General features: G+C 44.2%; 1 protein-coding gene across 1 annotated transcript; it reads right to left on the bottom strand.

The window, feature by feature from the left end:
* Positions 1 to 9,761: 9,761 nt before the first annotated feature.
* sdf2l1 (stromal cell-derived factor 2-like 1) lies at positions 9,762 to 13,175 on the bottom strand. Its single transcript, XM_079269756.1, has 3 exons — positions 12,942 to 13,175; positions 11,057 to 11,253; positions 9,762 to 10,900 (listed from the first exon to the last, which is right to left on the bottom strand). Exons 1-3 carry the CDS (start codon positions 13,117 to 13,119, stop codon positions 10,622 to 10,624), a joined length of 654 nt encoding a protein of 217 aa, XP_079125882.1. The 5' UTR covers positions 13,120 to 13,175; the 3' UTR covers positions 9,762 to 10,621.
* Between the last annotated feature and the right edge of the window lie 2,909 nt (positions 13,176 to 16,084).

A 16,084-nucleotide genomic window follows, 5' to 3' on the forward strand; every position in this document is an offset into this window, starting at 1 on the left:
GACATTTGAAGACATGACTACGGCCCTCTAAATGTACAGATGCCTGTGTTGTATAAACTGTTGTATAAACTGTGTCTGGTCTCACAGCACATCCAGTCAGAAGGACCACGGCCCGTGCTTATCACGCTGCCTGCTCATACTCGTCTGATCACATGTATGCTCAGAGCAGCAATAGCCAATCAGAAACAAGGATGGACCATATATCTGCCATCGTCCTTACATTTCTCTCAGAGACTTGTTATTCTGCACAAACATGTGATTCTAAGTGTCTATCTACATAACGTAGCGTATAGTTTTATGGAGCACATGTTCTATAAATGGTGCTGCCGATAGATGACACGTTCTGTAACAAGGAGGATTTAATCAGGATGACAGAACAGTTCTATTGTTGCTGTAAAATAACACATACAATCAGAGTATTGAAAAGTAGCTCAAAGTACTGAATGGTACAAACATGTGATTCAGCATGTACTGCAGGTACTCTTGATTCTTCAGCTCTCTTTGAGCGTGTGAGCGTTTAAATGAATGGAAGAGTCACGGAGAGCTTCACTGTGTAGGAGTCAGAGTAAGATGTGAACTTCAGTCCTGAATGGAGAGCAAACCATCAGCCCATCTGAACACCACACAGCCGGTAGATGTGTGGAGGTGTAGAAGTGTAGCGGTGTGGAGGTGTATAGGTGTAGAAGTGTAGCGGTGTAGAAGTGTAGCAGTGTAGCGGTGTGGAGGTGTAGCGGTGTGGAGGTGTAGAAGTGTAGCGGTGTGGAAGTGTAGAAGTGTAGCGGTGTAGAAGTATAGCGGTGTAGAAGTGTAGCGGTGTAGAAGTATAGCGGTGTAGAAGTGTAGCGGTGTGGAAGTGTAGAAGTGTAGCGGTGTAGAAGTGTAGCGGTGTAGAAGTGTAGCGGTGTAGAAGTGTAGCGGTGTAGAAGTGTAGAGGTGTAGAAGTATAGCGGTGTAGAAGTGTAGCGGTGTGGAAGTGTAGAAGTGTAGCGGTGTAGAAGTGTAGCGGTGTAGAAGTGTAGCGGTGTAGAAGTGTAGCGGTGTAGAAGTATAGCGGTGTAGAAGTGTAGAGGTGTAGCAGTGTAGAGGTGTAGAGGTGTAGAAGTGTAGCGGTGTAGAGGTGTAGAGGTGTAGAGGTGTAGAGGTGTAGCAGTGTAGAGGTGTAGAGGTGTAGAGGTGTAGCGGTGTAGAGGTGTAGAAGTGTAGCAGTGTAGAAGTGTAGAGGTGTAGCAGTGTAGAAGTATAGAGGTGTAGAAGTGTAGCGGTGTAGCGGTGTAGAGGTGTAGCAGTGTAGAGGTGTAGAGGTGTAGAGGTGTAGAAGTGTAGAAGTGTAGCGGTGTAGAGGTGTAGAGGTGTAGAGGTGTAGAGGTGTAGAAGTGTAGCGGTGTAGAGGTGTAGAAGTGTAGCAGTGTAGAAGTGTAGCAGTGTAGAAGTGTAGAAGTGTAGCAGTGTAGAAGTATAGAGGTGTAGAAGTCTCTGTGCTCGCGTCTCTCTGCTCACGTCTCAGGTTCTCTGTTTCCTCAGCAGTGACGGGTTCACAAAGAACATTTCTTTTCTTTTTGTTCAAAGTTAAAAATCCCAACTAGATTAGATCCATTCAAGATGACAGTTTACATTTAGTCAAATTCTTTAGCTGATATGCTAAAGCAGCACGTATAAGACAGGAGTGGTTTGTAATGATTCATTTTGAAGAGGAGACTGTTCCCAGGTAGACGACATCACAGCCAGATGTCTGCTCCCTCTGAAGAAGGAGCCTCTCTGCTTGTTGACCTCCTCTTATGTCTCCCCAGGTCAGCCTGCGACGGCCCCCCTCGGAGCACCTCGTCCACGTCGCCTTGCAGACGAGACCCTATCAATACTGCCTCTGCTTTCACTAGAGCTAACAGAGTAGTGCAATATTGCTTATAGGGTCTTGACTCTGAGGGCTGATCTCCGCCCTGTGGTGATGTCACACAGGCCTTCTGCTCATCCATGACATCATGTGCAGCTCCACACATCTCACTGATGCTCGTGCACCGTGTGATACCAGCTGTGTGACAACTTTCAACCATGTAGCTCTGCTGTGAGTTCACTTGCATAAACAGATAAGAGTGTGACTGATATTCACTTGAATGAACAACAAAAAAAGATCACAGAATGAAACCAGAAGGGAGAAATCAACCCAACGAGGGATGTTCCCTGGATCGGGTCAAAGTAGCTGTTTGTCCGCTGAACAGTGAAATAATCTGTCGTTCTCTACTTTAGGAACCTCCAGCTGTAAGAACACGGTGCTGATGCCAGAGTTCCTTCAACACAGGGTAACTCTTAAAGAGTCGGTTCAGCGACATTATACAATCTAATGGTGTCGGGTGTTCATGGCTCTGTGTTTATATCCGTCACCCCAATGGAGAGGTAGTGAATGGAATGAGGACATTAAAACAGTCTGTGTAACATAACAATAATCCACACAGCGCACTGTATGAAGATGTATTCAAGAGAAATTAGCTCCAATGAATATGTTGCCACTGACGATCCACAGTAGCAGACACTGGTTCTTCTCTATGCTTGTAGCAGCAAACATGAAATTCCATTGACCTCCATTGTATTGGCAGTATTGGGGACAAATGTGAAACCTGGACCAATAAAAGCAAAGCTTACAGGAAGGAGGAACACTTGTTTGCTTTCTTTAACATGCGGGTGAACTGGGCCTTTAAATACTATTTAATACCATTAAAGTCCCAATGTTATGAATCAATGATATCGGTTCTCTTTAAATGATCTAAAATGCTTTAACTGCAGTAACAATGAGTACTTCTCATTGTTTCTGCCTAGAAATGAAACTATGTCTGCAGCACTTCTATAACCCGGTTATAAAGGAGAGAGACGTTGACGCCGTGGCGTTAATCATCACACGTTTAATTTGACTAAAATGATTTCTACAAGATGAACATGTTTGACCTCCTGTTTGCTGCTCATTGGGAAACAAAGTCAATGTTTTCATTTAACATTTGCATAAAGTGCAGCAGCCACAGAACAGAAGCATGAAGCCTCGTGATGCTCTGTTCATGGGACAGTTTAGTCTCATCAGTAGTGTTCCTGCCTCTGAGACACGTATTTACTCCACATGTACACCAAAGATATGGACAGCTGCAGTATTGTGAAAGCACACGTGTGTGTGTGTGTGTGTGTGTGTGTGTGTGTGTGTGTGTGTGTGTGTGTGTGTGTGTGTGTGTGTGTGTGTGTGTGTGTGTGTGTGTGTGTGTGTGTGTGTGTGTGTGTGTGTGTGTGTGTGTGTGTGTGTGTGTGTGTGTGTGTGTGTGTGTGTGTGTGTGTGTGTGTGTGTGTGTGTGTGTGTGTGTGTGTTGCATGTCACCAGGGCTGCAGGACGCTCTCTGCTCCGCACTCTTTCCCTGTTGCACTACTGTGGGAGCTGCAGCAAGCAGTGCAATAATGAAAGGGCATCGGTCAGCTGGGCCAAGCCTCTTCCTGCTCCAGCCTGCCTCTGAGCAAGGCACCACAACCTGCGCTAACTCACACCTTCATCAGGAAGATGACTTCACCAGAGACGATGAGGAAGTGGTGTCTGTGTGTTGATGTGATGGGATGTGGGACTGCTGCCAGTAGGAATGTTACGCTTCCTGTATGTCCCAGACCATAATAAAAGCTGCTGATGAGATAAAGTAACATTCTTTTGATCGCTGGGGAACACTGCTTATGGTGGCCAGTAAAACAACACACGAAGAGAAAGAGTTACAGTTTAAAAGTGACAATATAGACAAAACAGAATCGATCCAAAGAAAGGAACACATGTTAAAGGTGCAGTTCTCCCTGTTCTGTGTAGTTCTGATAAACTGTACTGTGGATTATCAACAGTCATGTGGGCAGAGATTCTGTAAACGATCACCACAAACACATGTCCAGTCACATCCATCGTGTTAGAGCGGAGGCAGACATTGGAAATACAGCAGCTGACTAACAAACACCCAAAACTGGATAAATCTTCAACTAAGTGAACAAAATGTTTTTGTAGTTTGGGTTCAGTGAACCTTTACAGGAACAGTTCAATCACAAAATGACCATGTGTATATACATACATGTGTATATATATACACGCGTATATATATAGATATGAACATAGAGACTGTGTAGAGATGGGAACATATAAACAGAGACTGTAGGGATAGGAACATAGAGACTGTGTGGGGATAGGAACAGAGACAGGAACATAGAGACTGTGGGGATAGGAACATAGAGACTGTGTGGGGATAGGAACATATAAACAGAAACATAGAGACTGTGGGGATAGGAACATATAAACAGAAACATAGAGACTGTGTAGGGATAGGAACAGAGACAGGAACATAGAGACTGTGGGGATAGGAACATATAAACAGAAACATAGAGACTGTGGGGATAGGAACATATAAACAGAAACATAGAGACTTTGTAGGGATAGGAACATAGAGACTGTGTGGGGATAGGAACATATAAACAGAAACATAGACTGTAGGGATAGGAACATATAAACAGAAACATAGAGACTTTGTAGGGATAGGAACATAGAGACTGTGTGGGGATAGGAACATATAAACAGAAACATAGACTGTAGGGATAGGAACATATAAACAGAAACATAGAGACTTTGTAGGGATAGGAACATAGAGACTGTGTGGGGATAGGAACATAGAAACAGAAACATAGAAACTGTGTGGGGATAGGAACATATAAACAGAAACAGAGACTGTAAGAGCCATTTTGTTGTTTTTGTGTATGTACAACCTCCCACCACATGGGGCGGTAGTGGCGCTGTGAGTCAGGCCACAGGTAATATAATCAGTGGGGTCATTTGGCACAGGTGTTGCTCATAGGTAGAAGCAAACCGTTTTTGACCGTGCAGACGTAACAAAGGCAAGTGTTATGATTTATTGGTATAATGGAGAAATGTAGTGATGGTGAGATGAAGCCTCATGAGGCATCGAACCACTTCAGCCAATTGGTTCGAGAAAGGGTTCATTACTCGAAGCTTCATGTGCACACGATACCACCTACTGGCCAAGTGTATAATCACAGGCAGCTGTATCTGAACCACATAATGTGATGCATTGAATTGTTGTGTCTGTTATGGCTGTTGGGAATGACTGAATTACAAAAATGTATGACCAAATCATTTCTGTACATAAATGATCACATATGTGCATAATAAAATATTTTTTGAATGTATTCTGTGTGTGTAAATTTTCCCAAAATGGTAGTATCATATGATATGGCAGGTTGTGTAATGATGTTATTATGTCACTTTAGGAAAATGGCATGGGCTTAAGCAGGCAGAGGACAGTGAAAGTGCTTGTAGAACTAGGAAGAGGGGACTGAATATGCTTGTGTAACTTGGACAGTGATGTACAGGACACGGGACATTTTATTCATTTTTATTCAGAAATAACAGTTTCTCAACAGTGTTTGGTTTTAAACTATTCCTTTTTTTTGACACAACCTCTCCGGCCTTTGAAAACACCATTTCACAGGCTACAGAAGATGCTGGCGTGCACAAAAACGCAAGAGCAAGTCTATATACATTTGCATACAGGAATTTTTGCCTCTCCCAGTACTCCAGAGGCTTTTCCAGCCTGCTTATATTTGGCTCGGAAAGGTAGCGCTGGACCTCCACAGTGGCATCTGCTGTTACATTTTGAGTCTTCCGTGCCTCCATGACGCTGGTGTCTAAACGATGCCACAGTTTGCTACCTAAGAGGAAACCACAGATCACGTTACTAAGTGTTCTCATCGGAATAATTTATCTCAAAATGTAAAATAATAGATTACCTCCTGTGACATTATGAGAGGTGGAAGCCTGGGGGATTTCCTCTCTGCTTTGTTTTGACCGTATAATGGTGGCACACAGTCGTTTTATTGCTTCGGTGGCTTTTGTTTGGCTTAAAAATCCTATTACTTTAAATCGGGATCCAGTTTGGACACAAACGCCCTGAATCCAACATCATCCACAATACTGAAGGGCTGTGTGTTCTTCACTATCATGGAGACGAGGGCTTCATCCAGCTCTTGTTTTCTGGTGGCTGGTTAAAAGAGAATAAATACAGTGTCTGTTACCTGTCTTTATTTGCACAATAAACAAAAGTGAACAGGGAAAAATTGTGATGGTGCATTTGTAATATTGTAATGACTTACAATGGCTGGGTGAAGCTCCAGTTTCCTCCTTATTCTCATGCAAGGCACGGTGATGCCTTAGCATGGATGAGGTGTTATTGTACCCCAACTCCTTGGAGCACAATAAACACCTCACCTTTGAATAAAATAAGAAACTGTGAAAAATACAGTTCTTGATAAGCAAACCTAATGTGTCTGAAATAGAGTTAGATGTAGCTTACCTTATTAGGAGTTATCAAATCAAAGTGTTCCCACACAGGGGAAATCCTCCTCTTCCTAGCTGGCTCCATCTTATCACCTATCCTTCTCTCCTCACTCTCCAAACTATCTCTCTCTCTCTCTCTCTCTCTAAACTCTCCAAACTATATAAACTCTCAACTGACCGCAACTCTCCACCAACAACCCACATTTTGAATGGAGCCTGAGTGGTTTATATTGCTGTCAAACCTCCCGGTAAAATCTGAACCACCTCCCGAAGCAGTCACGTGGTACAGCCGGGCAGCGAGGCTTCGGACGTCATCATTTGTGGCTCCTCCCCTAAATGAAGCAAGCCTCGATACGCGCTTCAAGGAAACGCCCCCTCCATTACTCGACACACGCTTCGAAGCGTCGGCACATCTCGTAACATCACTAGAGAAATGCATAACTAGAAGAGAAAGTGGTGAAATCTGATTATGTGAGGAATAAAATACCTATATTCGAAACTGGACTGTTATTTATGGCACGCGTCAGAACAAGCATTACAGCAACCATCGTGACTTTTTTATTGGGAAGCAACGGTCACTACAACTGGTAATGAAACCGTCTCTATTGAATAGCAGCGCTTCAATATGACATTCATAATTAACCGAGAAGATTGGCTTTTATCCGTTTATTTATTTGCAATGCTCGTCATCTGTGTGAAATCGTGACAATTTCCCCGGAGAGTCCTTGATCGCGGCCTCCAGCAGCGACCAGGCCGCTGTGGACAGACTCAGATCCTTCTTCGCTGCCGCCAGAGGAGGAGAGCGCAGCGCGCTGCAGCAGCGCCCCCTCCGACCAGGAGCAGACACAGACGCACGCCACTAGAGAACCAGGCCGTACAGCTGGGCCCACTGGGGTCAGGGGGGAACCAGGACTGAGCGGTGGCAGATTCTGCTGCAGTAAGTTGGCAGGTTTTATAAAGGGAATCTGGGGCCCGTAAACACGAGAAAAACTACGCCAAATTCAACCCAAAACGAAAGTTCCTTGTAGCAGCTTTAAGTGTAAAAAGCGTTTTAGGTGTTGTTTATCTGACGTCATATCATTTGTGAGATGAACTTACTTTGTCGGTTGGCTCACAGTACTGTACAAACACCAGTGGACTGCTTCCATCACCTTTCATGTAATTTAGTTGTTTAAGATGTAGCAACACCGTCACTGTATTTCAGTTCTAACCGTCCTTCGTGTCCACCTTGTTCCAGACCACCGCAGCCTTCAGGAGGCGGAGGCCGAGTCAAATGGGATTTGCTGAGAACAGTATCGAGTTTGCAGAATACAACAGGCCAAGAGGCGTAAAAGAGGAACTAAGCAAATGCAGTTTCACTGCAGCCACAAAGTGTTGAATTCTCCACTTCACATCCTGATGCTGTCAAACATCCGTACAGGTTTCCGTCCATAACCGCAGGTGTTCACCGAGACTCTCTTCTATATCTACTGAGTTCAGACAGCAGCCGGCAGGGATGCTGGAGGAAGTGATGCTGCTGATGATAGAGGATGATGCTGATGATTATTGTGATTAACATCCTCCCTGCTCTTTGCCACGCCGTTTGTCTTTTATGGTAATTTGTCGCCATCTGCTGGATAAAGTGAGCAGCAGAGAGACTGTTTCATGTTAGTACCAGCGGCTTTGGAAGCTGTGGGGAGATGTAGTCCAGCAGTAGTATTCACATTGTTTTACATGAACGAAACAAAACCTCATATCTTGTGCTGGACCTGGTGCTGCTGAAGATACCTTCGTATGAAACCTTTCACTAATATTGTTATTGATATGGTATTCATGTAATCTATTTAATGTATTATTCAGTTCGAGCTATTGGGTTCCTACTCATCTGTGGTACGGGTGTAACATGGGATCAAATCCTACCGCGTAGAGTTCATAGACTAGATCAGCATAGCGAGATGTTCCACCATCATCTACGTGTGTTTGACTGAGATCTGTTGGTTTGTTCCCTTCATGTCAGCAGCACCGAGTACAACAGATACAGACACGTTTCACCCAAGCTGCTGAACAAATCCATTGGTGTTTTGGATATTTGTCGCCACCTGCTGGGGAAATAACATGCTTTTGTGAAGTGCTTTGAATTAGTTCCTTTCAACATGACTGTAAGATCCAATAAATGTAAATGCAGAGCTACGAGGCGTTTTCATGAGAACATATCGATGCAATGTGCTGGTTTTATTTAAAGCTGTATAAGAAGGAATAGAGAACTGACGTATGAACATTATTATCTGCTCCTATATCATCGTTATCTCGCTAGAACTCCTGTTGTCCAGATTAAAGGTCCTACAATGTAAACAGTGAGGCCACATGCTAACACGTCTGGACCAGCTGTGAAATAATGAAACTTTCACAGCTTTTAGGGACACGTTTGATTTCAGGGCTGTTCTGTTGGATGGCAACATCGTATCGTATCGTCTTGCTCTGTGTTATCCACATTAAAACAATCTGATGAAGCTAGACTGTAAGTAACATAGCCAGTTCTATAAGGTAAGGTCGCCATGACAACTTGTACAACAGAAATGGACATTTGCTGGTTGAGTATTTGCTGTAAAGGTCAGACGCTGCATTTTCATTGGCTGAGACCGGGACATATAGACGTCACGATGAATGCTGAAGGAGTGACTTCAGATGTGGAAGATTATATTATTGCTTGTTTTTGAAGGATTTGAAAGATGAATCCGTGCTGCATGTTAAGACAGTCATGTTAACGTGTCACACGCGTGTCGAAGATAACATGCAGCGGATGAATCGAGGGAGCGCCTTATTTCAAACCTTTCTAAAAACAATGAACGACAGCTTGTAAACCAGCATCAAGCAGAAGCTCTGTGACACATTGTCTTCATACTCACTTTATTATTGAATCCAGACACACATGTTTTCTGTAGTGTGTAGATCCGAGACAGACAGAATGTGCATCTTCATATTCTTCTGCAGCGGTCTGGGTCCTCTGGACTGAATGGAATCAGAGGCGTGTTCTAAGAGCAAAGGATCACGTCTGACTTTAAAGACGTCACATCAGGATGAATCCAGCTGCTCGTTGATCGGTAACTTCTAGAAACAACAGATCCACTCAAACATGCTTCACCATCTCAACTACCTCTCCCTGCTGTCAGGTTCATCTGCACGTATCTGACTGATCATGTCACTTCATTACCAACTTTATTTCATTGGTAAGAATAAACCATGTCGGCATGGCCTGTTGTGCCCCGACCAACACGGTCTCCGTCGGCCACACACGCGTTCATGAACATTATTTATGAGTGTACCAAATGAACACTGACCATTTCCTGTCATGATGTACTTCCTTCCAGGACACGACTTGGAATGCAGTAAAATGAAGTTGTAAGCTGCTGATGGTGGTCGAAGCTCTCCGCAGTCACGGCCACTTCACTGACTTCTACTTTCACTCATTAGCTTTTATTTCACAGTTTGACATTACAGAGTTCAGAAGACTTTCAGGGACATGTGACTGTTGTTTGAGTACAGACATGTGTTCAGGAGACGCAGACCAACTGCTGAGGAGACTTTGGTAAATCCTATTGGAACTGTTGAACCGTGGTACATCAAACTACAGCCGAAGACGTCTGGTCAGAAGACTCGCAGTCCAAAAAAAACATCCATCTGAAATGTAATCGCCTCCGCTCACAAGACGGCAGCCGGTGCTCTGCACTGGACCGGCTCTGAAAGGCTGCAGAGCGACGCAAAGACCAGCGCTTTTCTGGATTTGACCCGATTGTACGTCATTAATTGATAAAAAAAAAAAAACTAATATTGATGGCATTACTTCTGAAAGCAGAGATTCAGTGCACAGTTCTGTACATCACCTGACGTCAGAGGCCAACAGTCCAAACGTTAGAGACATTTCATAAAAACCAAGAACAGCAACAGATAACGTCGACTGACTTTTACTGGAGTTGGAAAATTTTGCAGATTCATTTTATGTCAATTGAAAAGTGATCAATATTTCAAAAGTGAAACTAGAGATTACAACAGCGATTTGGGTATTTCAGGGCCTCTGTGTTGCAAAGTGTTTTTTTCAGAATAAATATTTTCTCCTTATGAAAGGACCATATGACATAACTTCATATAGTGCCACTGATGTTAATCTTTATATAAAATAACTAAATCCCTCTGGTGTCAGACCCCCGAGTGTTTCACTGTACAGAGACGACGTGCTTTGGTCCGAGAGAGCTAAACCCCCTTTAACAGGGATTACCCTCTTTGTGTCTCCCGGTGATGATGTCAGAGCTCGTCGTGGCGCAGCGGCACCTGGCTGGGCTGGAGGAAGACGCCTTCCATGGAGCGCCACCAGTTGTGCTGGTTTGGAGCACTCATGCCGTGCACCTCTCGCTGGCCACGGATGGGGTGGCCGTACTGCTCTCCGGTCACGCTCAGGAAGACGTCGGTGCCCACGTGTTTGAAGCGCACGGCCTCATCGCGCTCCCAGTGATCGCCGTCACACTGCACCGCCCACGTGTCCAGGTCGTCACCTTCGCCGTTCTCTCCGAAGGCGCTGACCTCCTGCAGGCCACACAGAGAGGACAGCAGACCCACGATGAACGTGTTCCACTGAAGTAAAAGCATGTGCGTATCCAGAGCCTGATAAACATGCCTCTGTGCCACAGGAAACTATTACAAACAAATACAAGCGGAGGCCGGAGGGTGTCGATGTCTGACCTGGTTGTTGGACAGGGGGGAGCTGAAGCGGTGTGTGTGGAGGTTTCGACTGGTCTTCATGTGTGTGATGCGGATGACCTGACCACACACGATGGACGCTCCGCGCTGACACGGACGGTCGGGCTTCCCACGTATCTGCCAGTAACTGTTGGCATCGTCTGCGTTCTCCACTCCAGTTACAGACTGCTGTCCACTGCCTACACACACACACACACACACACACACACACACACACACACACACACACACACACACACACACACACACACACACACACACACACACACACACACACACACACACACACACACACACACACAATTCAACATGTCACACAGTAGAACTCTAACAGAACTTTAGCTTCTGTAAGTGATGAAAACATGGACAAAGAGAAAGACCCATCAACTCACCCAATAAATCATGAAAGCAGAGGACTTTTATTTTGAAGAATTGCTAAATGTGACGTGATGAGACAACAATGCCTCTTGTAAAGTCGGGGAAACATTAAAAAGCAATGGCTGCAACCTGCCATCAATGGAAAGAAGAAGCAAAGTTGAAGCTCCACTCAGCAGAGATACTACACAGGAAGGTTTGACGCTACAACGGGTGCTCCAGAGGGACGACTTGGACTTTATTCATTTACAAACAGGAAGTGTGAGCTCTGCATGAAACCATGCTCAGCATTAGGAGCAGTGGGCTGCTGTAAAGCGCCCGTGGAGCAACGTGAGGTTGAGTGTCTCGCTCGAGGACCCTTGGATTGAACCGCCCCACTCGACCCACAGCGCGTGACCCCTACGCCCGGCCCGGCTCTTCCTCTGGGTGGCTAGTGTTCCAGGTCTCTACTAAATGCTAACATTAGCCTAGCACACCCACCCAGAGGAGCCATATGTGACGTACTGTCACACAACATGTGATAGAACAGCAGAGGTGTACGACACAGTACTGTACATCAGTTTCTAGTTGTACCTCATGTATTATTACATTTACATGACTGTAATGTGACAGTTGTGTCACTTGCAAGTCCATTTAGCTCATGCATGTTCTTATCTGCAGCGTCACTCTTACAGGCCAGGGTTGGCTGGTTGAAGTGTCGGGTGTCTCTTTCTGTAGAGGGGACACTTCTCTCACACCTGCATGTGTTGCATGCTGGTTACAGTAGAGACAGTGAAACCTAGAAAGCACCACGTCTGGCACAAGCATCCAGAAGAGGAGAGACTCGAGGCTTCTTGTGGCAGTATATGGAAAGCAGAAGAGGAGGTCAAGTGGAGCAAACGAGGGTAATACAACACATGATTATGTGAATGGACTATCATCATCATCATCATCATCATCATCACAGCTTGGGGGACTTGCATGTGAACAGAGTATGCAGTGGTTTGTATGAAGACAAAGAGTAGCTGTGCTAGTTATGTCAGAGCACTGCTCAGCACAGGAAGCTCAACGCAGAACTACATCCACAGACATGACCTGTTCACCTGTTCATATGTTCACATGTTCACCTGTTCACATGTTCTGCTTGGCTGGCAAAATCAGACACCTTCAGAGATGAACACCACCTGTCTTCAGTGGACCTGGTCTGAATCTTGGTCGGTCAGCTGATCATCGGGTGCGGGTCTCTCGCGGAACGGAACGACAGGCTATAAAGCTGGTTCATCGTCGACATTCACAATGGACCACGGAGAGGACGCATTGTAGTTCATGGCGATGAGCAGGAATCTTTCAATTGCGAGATTTTTGAATGAAATTGAACACAGCGTTCTTTATGCACGTGATGCTGCCGCTCGAGGGACTAACAACCCATTTGGTCGCGTGTGTTGTCGCGTGTTTCAAACTGTAATGTGCTCTAACATACGTGTTGATATCCGGTCTGTTTGAGAGGACTTACCTGAGCCGTACTTGACATCGTGGGAGTGCAGGCGGACGTTGTGTCTGGTGTTGAGCAGCTTGACCAGCGAGCCGCAGGTCACGTGGCTGAGCTCCGACTCTCTCGCGTCACCTTTGGACCACAGCAGCAGAACCAGCAGGGACTGGAGCAGGACGTGGACCGCGTGAAGGACCTCCATCTTTGTGCCTCTCCGTTCTCCTTACCCGCACACAGATACAGGAACAGCAGTGTCAGTCTCTTCAAACGCTACTGCTGATGGCGACCAATCACAGTTTGACAAGTCCTAAAACACGGAAGTACATGTCCACACGTGATAGGCCGTAGTACGTGCACGTGCGGCCTTGGGGCTCTTTTCATTGGGCGCGTCATGTGATTGGACGCTGCAGCCGACCGGACTGACGCGATGTGTTTCAACAAGTAAACAGTGAAGACGATCACAGGTTCAACTCGAGTTTATATTTGATTCGTTTTCTGATTCAACATCTGGTTGAAATACATGTTAACTGTAGATCTGAACAACAGAAGGAACACAAACTACTCTCCATTTATTCGAAAGATTTGTGTTTTCATGATCTGATGTTTCCCTCAATAACTTGTATGATGAATACAATTAATGTGAGAGAGCTTTTTACATCATGTATCATCATTTCATTCAGTCACGTGAGGCGGATCATTCCTGAGTGTTTCATGAGTTTTATCATTTAAGTTTAACCTGAAACATGGAGCCTAATACATCTATTCCAGTGTTCAAGAGAAACAATAATCATATTCTGGGTTATTTAATAATGACGTCACAACTTTAAAACGTACAGACGTAAATAATTCATAAATATGACAAACCCATTTCATCGGTCCTGTACTTATATGGAGGACACAGAACACAGTATAAATACCACAGAACACAGTATAAATACCACAGAACACAGTATAAATACTCAATATAGTTTACTAAAGCGGTAACAGGCTACAGAGAGAAAACACACACACATATATATATATATATATATATATATATATATATATATATATAAATTGTATTATTTTATATATATAATATAATGATATATAATATATATATATATAAAATAATACAATTTATTTGTAGAGCACTTTAAAAGGTACTCAAAGACGCTTTACATCAGGGGTCTCAAACTCAATCACAGAGAGGGACAAAACTAAAAACTGATTCCGTTGAAGGCCAAACAGGGTCAACATTTAATAAACAGGACAGAGGGAATATTGGACAAAGTGCAAAAGAATACATGTTTATAGGCTACATTCTTTTATGGAGATAAAGACATCAAGAATCGTCTTCATAAGGCAAGGAACGCTTTCAACAGTACTGAATAACATATGGAGGTCACAGACCAAACTTAAATTGAGCTGTGTTTCATCCACCCTATTGTTCTATTATAATAATATATGATATTAACATAAAACCTATTGTACGGTTCTGAATGCTGGAGAATGACACAAGAAGATCTCAACAGACTATCAACCTTCCACACCAAGAGTTTAAGACGAATACTGCACATTTCTGTCCAGACACCTTTTCAAATGAAGACCTTTATGACAAATACCAACAAGAATGCATTTCATTGGAAACCAGGAGGTTGGCCGACCAAGAAACACATGAAGAAGAAGTGATGCAGAGGAGATGCAGAGCCTCAACCATCCAGTGACTCGACAGGCGGGAGTGGAAGACTTTTGTTGCTGCCCTACATGCCAGGAGGCATAAAGCAGTGATTCTCAACTGGTGGGCCGCGACCCAAAAGTGGGTCGCGGACCCGTTTTCAGTGGGTCGCGGGCCTTTGCCTGACAAAAAAAAAATAATAATAATTGTATTTTTATTTTGAAGGGCCAGCTTGCTCAAACTGGTTAACTGGTGATAGACTGGTAGACCAGCTCAGTGTAGCTGGTTGAGAGGTGAGCAACCAGGTTGGTAAAGATGATGCTGGTGTGTCAGATGGTTTCAGACCAAAATGATCTCCTGAAATGAAAGTGTGTGTTTTGTAAAACTGTAAAGTTGAGTTGACTAAAGTTGACAAATCAAACGTTCCTGTGGCAACGGCCTTGCACCCACAGAAAGAGTGTTAGAGTCGAGCTAATACGGGACAAAATGAGATCGTAAGAGCGTCTGATGTGAAAGCAAAGATGTGGCAAAGGTGAAGGTGATCTTGGATTTCAGGATTGTGGAGAGAATGTGCAGGCTGAGACCAGCACATTGTGATATATGAAATCAGGAAACGAGCAGTGTAAATGCAACAAGTGAAAACAGTGAAAACTTCCGTTATGCTGAAGCAGTAAAGAGACAAACGGGAATGGAAGAAACTGGAGGAGGTCAAAGAGGGCAAGCTAAAGTGATTACAAATAAAGATTTGGGGATTCTGTTGATAGCTTATGTAATCAACTGTGCAGATCAAGTTAAACCCAAAACAGAGACAGTTTTGAATTTGTGAAGGGAGTCGAGATCACTTGGATATGAAGCAGCTATCATGGGAGCAAATTAAAAAGCGACTTGTGATTGAGGGAAAAGTGTGTGTGTGTGTGTGTGTGTGGGGGGGGGGGGGCTTGGATAAAGGACTGAATGATTATTCTTCAATGGAATTTAAGAGCAAACGGTCAGGAATTTAAAGGTCTCAGAAGTAAACCAGAAATTAATTTATTTTGGGCTTAAACAAGCATTAGCTTTTGTGCAAGTTTTGAGAAAAAAGTAGACACAATTCAGGCTTTTATTTAAAAAGATATTATTTAATATCAGCCTTTTATAGATCTATCGTGACTTCCGGTGGCATCGCCCAGTCACTTGCTGAGGCTTAAGCCCATAATGTTTTCATGAGTTTAGCTCCGAACATGATTATAAATATGAGTCTGTGAAGATCAACACAAATGTAATAAGTGTTCGTGTGACATAACAGACCGTTAAAGTATATTCAGGCCTCGAAACCAACTGTGTGTGTGTTTGTGGTGGGTTGCAAGTCTGGTGAATTTTCTCAGGTTGCAGGGTTTCAGGGAGAAATCCCGGCATGCACAAAGAGGGCTCTGCATCTGCAGAAGGGTCCTGCTGAAGCGGACCGACAGCACAGAAATGTCTATGACCCTCCTCAAGGGCGGCCATGTTCCCTGGGCCCCCCTACGACCAG

Source organism: Melanostigma gelatinosum (assembly GCF_949748355.1).
Source record: "Melanostigma gelatinosum genome assembly, chromosome: 6".
Lineage (NCBI taxonomy): Eukaryota > Metazoa > Chordata > Actinopteri > Perciformes > Zoarcidae > Melanostigma > Melanostigma gelatinosum.

Bases quoted from the DNA above. Each gene is read 5' to 3' on its own strand.
- sdf2l1 (XM_079269756.1), bottom strand. From the start codon at position 13,119: ATGGAGGTCCTTCACGCGGTCCACGTCCTGCTCCAGTCCCTGCTGGTT. The intron at 11,254-12,941 runs GTAAGTCCTCTC...GTGTGTGTGTAG, and splicing joins CGATGTCAAGTACGGCTCAG to GCAGTGGACAGCAGTCTGTA. The intron at 10,901-11,056 runs GTCAGACATCGA...TGTGGCCTGCAG, and splicing joins CCCCCCTGTCCAACAACCAG to GAGGTCAGCGCCTTCGGAGA.